We start from the raw sequence: 7,800 nt of genomic DNA, 5'->3' as shown, positions 1-7,800 counted from the left end.
CAGCGTCCTGCAGAAGTGAAGCAGCTGCTGTGCTGCAGCACAGGGCGGATTTTGCTTTCTCTACACGTAATAAATGTTACTCATGCGAATGCCAGGAAAGGAGCAGGTGCCTGCTCAGGAAAGGCTCAGTAAAAGAGTAGCAGAAATAATCCACCAGGGCAGAAGTATGAATAAGAGCAGAGAATGGCTTTTGGGGTAAGGCCAATGGTCCATCACGCCCGTGACAGCTTGGTGCAGAGCCTGCTGTTGGCAGGGGCTGTGAGCATTGTGTGGGAGAGGGTGAGAGTAGAGAGTGTAGAGAAGAGTGATTTCTACTCTTCCAGCCTCCAGCTGTTTTCAGGTGGAGGACCTCAGCTAGGTGTGATTTCTGTGTAGCCAGTAAGCCTTGAAATTGCTCAGCCTCTTCCAGCACCCAGACACATTTTTTGCCCTACAATGCTCCTCCACAAGCCCAGCACCCATTGCTCCAGGAAACAGAATCTAACTCTGGCAGTATCTAGCTACATGCTGATCTTCCAGTTTTAAGACTCCAGGAGGGATACAGGACCCTTATAGAGGATCAGCACTACATTTCTCCAGATACCAGTGTTTTCCCATTTAATTTCCTGGCCAGTTTAGGAACACAGAGCACGGCACCTTCACCGAGTGAACTGCTGCTGCTTGGAAATGCTGTGACTGGGTTATGATATACATCTCTTCAAACAGGAAATTATGATCTATTTTTATATTATTAAATTCTCCTGGCATAGGAGAAACTGGCACCTCAGTTTATATCAGATGTGCAAGGAAGTTAATTACTTTCAGTAAGATTGGTATCATTAGCACTGCAGCTCTAGCTCAGGGTTCAAGCCCTTGTGCTACTGACTCCTTCACATCAGACTCTTTCATTTTTGTTTACTCTTTGCAGGTTGACTGCAGTGACTACCCCAGACCTGTCTGCACACTTGACTACATGCCTCTCTGTGGCTCTGACAACAAAACATACAGCAATAAGTGTAACTTCTGCAACGCAGTTGTGTATGTACAAATTTGGGTGACATTTGTGTTATCATTTGCCTCCTGTGGGCACAAGTTTGCACAGTTGCTGCTTTTTTGTTTGCTGGACACTGTTGGTTAGGGATTTGCATTTTAGGAGGGAATGCCAGCCACTGTGCCATTCATTTATTTTTTTAATTAGATCATAAAAAGATCTATGGCTGCTTTGTTAGTGTGAATGGTTCAAAGATCATTTAACCTTAATGGAATTTTTCTTGCGTGTTGCAAAGGAAATGACTTTTGAAAGTCCGCTATAGTTTCGCCACAGATATTTTCAATCTTAAGAATGGGTTAAATTGTTTCACTCATCTCTTAATAATCAAAGAGCAAATGGGATTATGAGTCTGCAAGTTCCTTGGCTCTGGGGCAGGATCCCATCTGACACCATCTCTAGGAGCCATCAAAAAGACAGATTGTAGCAGGCAGGACTCTGAGTTTAATTCATTCTTTCCTCTCCTTGCTTTCAGGGACAGCAATGGGACTATCACTTTAAGCCATTTTGGAAGATGCTGAGTATCAGTGCCGAGAGGATTCACCACAGTATCCCCACTGGCAAATCCCAGCTAAAGATCTCACCTCAGTTCATCTCACCCTCTGGGGAACTCAGCTCACTCCTGATTTTCTTTCTCAATAAACTAAATCAGCAACATTTCCCTGTCTTCTTTCATGTGTTGTCTCATGAAACATTTTCTTGTGATTTGTTGAATGATGATGCCAGGCAGAATAGGTTACGTGCTCAAAGCTCTGGGATAGAACAAGAACAACGTCTTGCTTCCCTCCCTCTCAAAAGGCAGAAAAATTAAATACAGATGCTCAAACCCCAGAGCTGTGTGTCTTTGCACATAAATGACAGTGGCCCTGCACTAGTGCTCAGACCCTTCAAATGTTTGACATTGTAGAGGGCAGAACTGGTGACACAGGAGGGTCTCTCCTAAGGTATTCCTGGTGCATTTTCCTTGTCAGCAAGACCTGGTCACACCTTGGTGTCGGTGCCCAGAGCTGATGCCCGGCTCTGTCCTCACCTGAAGTGTTGCTCTCTCAAGGGCACTCAGCTGGCAAACCCCATATTTCTCAAACATGTGCATTGTCCCTGTCTATTTGTCTAAGTCCTCCAACTGACTTATTACCAGATTTTTCTCATCTTGGAGTCGTCCTTTAACACCCTTCAAGTGTTTTTAGATAAATGCCTTCCTAGGTGTGGTGCCTACTCCTGCCTACTTGTGTTCTCTCAGTCTTCAATTACACAATGCTCTTTGCCAGCCCAAGGAGTATTTCAGCAGTGTTTCAAAATCCAAGGACAAAGCATCCTTCTGTTTCTTGAGAGTGTGACCTGTCATTGGAGTATTGTGCATGAAATTTATTTGGCTTTTGTCTTCTGTTTGAGTATTGAAATGGGGTTTTTTTTGATCCACACAAGAGAAGCATAAATAAATTGGGCTTATCCCTTCTAAAATGTAATATCTCCCACATGCATTTCTTCTGGGAATCAAAGGGAGAGGGGTGCCCATTCTCCTTGATGGAGGTTGTCCCAAAAAGCAATGCTTTGGTGGTAAAACAAAGAATTGATGTAGAGATGGGTAGATGCATGAAGCAGTGATTTCCAGATTGGGTTCAACTTTTCTAGGATCCACACTAGGGTCTCAAATCATTCTGTCATCATCATACTAAAAGTCTATTACTGCAAAGCTAATGGCTTTTAGGGGAAATAAAAATTGTAAATTTTCTTTGCATAATCCCATAAAAGATTCTCCATCCCTTGTCATTTCCAAGGACTCCTTTCAGTGTCTGGGATGCCCTCTTGCTTGCCTTCCTGGTTCATTGCTTTCCTGCTTTCACTACAACTTAGTGATGTTTTACTTGGGTGAAGCACAAAAATAAAAGGAGGGCCTTTCTGCTATGGAAGCATTTCATTCAAAGTTTTTCTCGTGAAAAAGCACTGCACAAAAATAGGCACTGATAGGTGCACACAGAGAAAACCTGACAGCAGTTTGTGCAGTCGCTCTTTTGCCTGCAGGAATTTTCCATGGTCCTTCAGAAGGAAACTGTCACATATTTCACTTAAAATAACGACGCAGAGGGTGTATCTAACACATCTAAACTTCTTGTGACTCCCGTTGATGAAGAAACATCCTTCTTGGCTTACAGCACAGCTTACCTCTATTGAGATTGCCACGGAGACAAAAGGCTGGAAATGTTGCTGCAGGATAAGGGTGGATAAGGCAAATATGAACATGCACAAACACACCCTCCCTGTGGAGCGGGCGCACATATAAGTGTGGTTGTCACCTAAGGACAGAGTACAGGTTGTGTTTCCTGAGCAAAAGCCAAGCTCTGCTGCTCACAGCCGCTCCAGCCACCATGAAGACCACGGGGGTGTTGCTGCTGCTCTCTCTGGCCCTTTTCTGCATCTCAGGTGAGTGACTCCGCTGCCTCCTGCTCTGCCTCGGAGTAAGTGCTGGCTGTCTTCAGAACCACAAAAAAACATCCTCAGACTGGAAAGAGCTTCATTCTGCAAGGACTTATTTACTCCTAGAAAGATAGTGTTGAAAAGACTTGACATCAGAGACTATCACTTATGGGGTAATATTTTAGCAACAGAACTGAGTGGGTAAGAGCAACTGTGGGAACAGCTCTACTCTCAGCTCTAGTTTATGCATAATGAAAGAAGTGACATGTACGTGGTGTAACCCGGAGACAACCAGTATTTAACCTCTGAAATGTTGCAGAAACACAAATAATTTTACTGAATGAAAATGAACATTTCTTGTAGTCATCCCAAACCGAGGTGCAGTTTGAGAGCCTGAACTGCTGTAGAAGCTTTATAAATTCACCTCTCACTAAATACTTTTTGTATTTAAGAATAATAGTGGCAATGCATGTAAGATGCTGCCTCTGTGTACTTGTCAGCTTTATGTCCCTGTTTACCTCAGTAATGCACTTCGCTTTGAGTACATGTCCTGCTCCATCTTTTGAACCATGGAAAATGCTTTTCTCTTTTTCGTTTTGCACACCTTTTTCCATTTTGACTGTAAGTCTCATTAAAAAAAAATGCTACAGAATCAGCACACAGCATGGCACAACATTTTGCCTGAAATTTCTTTTGTCTAAGAATAATTTGCTAACACACAGGGAGTCGGAAGTTATGTATTCAGGGCTTGCATTCACAGATTTTAACAGAATCCATGAATTGCATTTGTAACGTATTTCCTTTTTTCTTCTTTTTTTTTAGTTCCAGCTACTGATGCGCTGCAGGTAAGGGAGAGATTTTTCTATTCTCCCTCCTTTCTATCCTTAAAGCAGTTTCTGTATAAATCTTTACTAATCACATTGTGATCGAGCCTTTCGAAATCCTGAGACACCCATCTGCCTGAGCAATATTTGCCGCAGATATTATCGGGTGAAATTGCCGTTTTCATCTGGTGATAGTTTCAACAAGTAGGGCAGTATTCAGTTCATGTCCAAGTTGTTGTCAAAGTTCCTGCAGCATCATTTACAGTGGTTACACAGGCTCTGCTTGGCTGGAGGCAATGCGCCACTGCATCCTGCCCTGTCCCTGGGCTTTTCCTCAGCATCTGCTTGTGGACAGTAAGGGGGAGATCAAGGGGGGGTGTGGGACCTCCTAATGTCACCTTTCTCACCCAGCTTTGGTTGAGAGCTCTTTTTTTTTTGAGTACAGGCTGCATCCGTCTACTGCAGGAACCAGAAGACACTCAGGAATTTTTGTACCATGGAGTATGTCCCACACTGTGGGTCTGATGGTGTCACTTACCCCAACAAATGCATGTTCTGCAATGCATTCCTGTACGTATGGAATAAATCTCTTCACCTACTAAGTGGTGAATTAACTTAGCTTAAACTGGCTAATCAGTCTTGGAGATTGGTTGGAGAAGTAAAGTTCTTGTATTTTGTTTAATTGTTCTCTCACTGGGGAGGGTAGTTTTTTTTTATTGGGGGAGTTTTTGGGAACTCCTTTCTTTCAGATATAAAGAGAGAACATAGCGTTCTCCATTTCCCTCTTAAGTGATTTGAAGAAGAGCTTTCTCCCAGCAAACAAAGTCTGTTTCCTACAGACTATTTGGTCTTTTAAATGAAGAATTTTTCTTGTCTTCGTATGTCAATAATAAAAGGAAATATGTGGAATAGAGTTTAGAGGTCCCTCCGTGGTGCAGAGGGACAGACCAACAGTAAAAGCCCAGATGTTCTATCTCTGACATACTGATTTCTTTCTCTGCAGGAGAAGCCGTGGAGGTCTTAGCTTGAGGTCCATTAGTGCATGTTAAGTTCTCGGCAGGATTCAGCTGAGGAAGAGGATCCCTCCCTGGAAATGCTCCCCATGGCAGATGACTTCCTAAACCCTTGGCCTGACCCTTAAAAACTTGTCAATCCTGAAACCTCTGCTTAATAAAAAAAAGTCCCAGCATTTATGTCTTGCTTTAGTCTCATTCTGGTTTTACCTAATATGTTGGATGATTATATCACTGCAACAATCCCGGGGTGTGGGAATTAATGGGCAAATTGCAGGGAGAGGGAGAACAGTGCTATGATCTACAAAAATATCAACCCCAACCACAAAGGCAATGGGCAGCTTTGTGGGCATCTGTCTTCATCCAGCTTTCCAAAAGAGAACCAGGGGCTGGAGGTGCATCCAGGTGCTCCTGTCCGTGTACTGCTCTGAGGGTATCTCAGACAGACACTCTCTGCCTGGGTGAGAGAAACTGCCTCCCTCCCCAGCTGCTGCTGTCAAACACCTGCAGCCTCACCCAGCGTTACTCTTTGTAGCCTGGCGGCACAAAGAGACCCAGGGCAAACCTCGACATTCCCATAATTAGAGACAGTCCCAAGATTGTTGTAATTGGGGTGTTCTGGGTGCTGTTCTGCTGCACAGAAGGGGTCTTGCTGGCACCATGAGCTGCTCATCCCTGTTTCAGTCTCCAGGGTTATCCCCAATTTCTTACACCTACAGGAGAATGTGTGAAGAAGGTCACATTCCAAGCTGCCTCTGCTTCGCAAGCAGCGTTGAAAACCAACCTCTAGATCAGAGAAGGCCTTTTGCAATCTGCTTTGCTCTCCAAAGAAATGACACATGATGTTTTCTCTGGGCAGGCAGATCCCTGTCTGCCCACGTTGGTTCATTGCTGAGGGACATTGCAGAAAACCAGTGGGCAGCCAGTGCTAACAGAGCTGATGTCCAGGTCATGCTCACAATCACTGCCACAGCCTGTCTGGGCACCTCACCCATCACTTAGCTGCTGGTGGAAGGTAATTACGTCAACTGTTGCTTGTAGAGGATCCTTTGAGATTCTCCGGCCTCTGGAAATCTCGGCTGATGAAAGGAAGGGCTCAGAGTCATAGTGTTAATTTATAATTCATTAACAGCGAGGCGCTGCCAGTGCCGCGTGCTGTAGAGGCAGCAGCCTCACAGTCAAATAGTTAATGATCTTAAGTGACAATGTGTCACTTCCCAGAGACTGGAGAGAGCAGCTCTCTAAAAGGAGACAATTTATTTCCAAAAGACATGACTCTCTGCAACCATTTAGTGCCAAGTCCCTTCCCGGGGCTGGAACGCCCCTCCTGTGAGAGGGAGGTCTGTGTGCAGGAAGGCTTTTCAGTGTCAGTTGTGATTTCTGAGGACCAGGATAAATTGAGGCTCTGGGAGTTGGTGCTGGGGGTGTGGGGCACATTCAGGCTCCTTCTTCTCCCCCTCTGCTGAGTGTGGGAGTCGGGATAAGTGAATGCCAGATCCAGCAGTTATTTTTTTTTTCCTGGGCAGCAGCAGAGAGGATGAGGACAGCCCTCAGGAACCACGATGCCTTGGAGACAGGCAGAGCTCCCAACTGTGCTGGAGATCCCTGTGATCCTCAGGGAGCCTCTTCCAGGGGCATGTCTGCTAAACAGGAAAATCCTGCAGGCAATTAGGGGGAAACTGTGAGTAGAAATGATAAATCCTCTGTGATGCAGAGTGAGCAGGATTGCTCAGGAGTGACCAAGGGCAGAGCAGGACCCCAGCGGAACCCCCAGCCTCCCACCCCAGCAGCTCATCCTGGATGCTCCTTAGCATGGAGAGGAGGAGAGTTCTCCTTTATGAGCACCTTGTTGGAAATAATTTTTTTTATTGCTTCTCAATAAAATCCTGCCACAACAGCACAAATCCTCTCACCATTACTAATCTAACTCTCCCTCCAGGAAATTCAAGGCAGGAAACGTTGTCTGCATGCCAAGGTATTTTATGGTACAATTCTTTAAGCAGTACCTCGGCACTTTATGTCATTATCTGATGTTTTGGATTTAGGAAATGCCATTCAATTACCCCACAACCTGATTAACACATTGCATACACTTATTTTGTTCTGCTTTATTTTATATCATTCCTTCTATTTTTGTGCATTGTTCTACTTGTTGCTGGCCAAAATATACCTCAGGCCAGTCTAGACCTTTCTGTTAATGCAGTTTCTCTCTCTGGCTTCTTTCAGCATAAATGGTTTGTTACTGCGGTCTTTCTTGATGTGGAGAAAAATAAAATTATATCTGAAAAGTGAATTAATTGCAGGTGTTTTGGGGGGCTGGCTATGTCACAGCTAATGCAGTGAGGCAGAGCTGAGATTCAGTGAGGGATTGGGATCCTCAGCCTTATGCTGTTAGCATGCAGCTCCCAGACAGTCAAATTATTCCAGACACCCTTGCCCGCGATATCATCTATGCTTAAAAGACTCGAGATATGCAGGCAGCAATCAGATAGCTGAACTACAAGGAGAAATAATAGGAGAG

General features: G+C 44.6%; 2 protein-coding genes across 4 annotated transcripts in view; both read left to right on the top strand.

Annotated features, from left to right (window-relative positions):
- LOC103611446 (ovomucoid) overlaps positions 1–1,684 on the top strand; it is a 14,992-nt gene extending 13,308 nt beyond the window's left edge. For all 3 annotated transcript variants that reach the window (XM_017728157.1, XM_008628969.2, XM_017728156.1), the window contains 2 exons: positions 908–1,017; positions 1,503–1,684. In XM_017728157.1, coding sequence (XP_017583646.1) covers positions 908–1,017; positions 1,503–1,548 — 156 coding nt within the window. In that variant the 3' untranslated portion in view covers positions 1,549–1,684. The remainder of the gene's footprint in view (positions 1–907; positions 1,018–1,502) is intronic.
- Positions 1,685–3,138: 1,454 nt separating this feature from the next.
- On the top strand, positions 3,139–5,459 carry LOC103611445 (ovomucoid). The gene is made up of 4 exons (XM_008628968.2): positions 3,139–3,448; positions 4,265–4,287; positions 4,712–4,836; positions 5,270–5,459. Exons 1-4 carry the CDS (start codon positions 3,394–3,396, stop codon positions 5,313–5,315), a joined length of 249 nt encoding a protein of 82 aa, XP_008627190.1. The 5' UTR covers positions 3,139–3,393; the 3' UTR covers positions 5,316–5,459.
- The last annotated feature ends 2,341 nt before the right edge of the window (positions 5,460–7,800 follow it).

This window comes from Corvus brachyrhynchos, unplaced genomic scaffold (assembly GCF_000691975.1).
Source record: "Corvus brachyrhynchos isolate BGI_N302 unplaced genomic scaffold, ASM69197v1 scaffold21, whole genome shotgun sequence".
NCBI classification, from domain to species: domain Eukaryota; kingdom Metazoa; phylum Chordata; class Aves; order Passeriformes; family Corvidae; genus Corvus; species Corvus brachyrhynchos.
The sequence above is the reverse complement of the archived record's forward strand: the minus strand, read 5'-3'. Positions and strand labels throughout refer to the sequence as shown.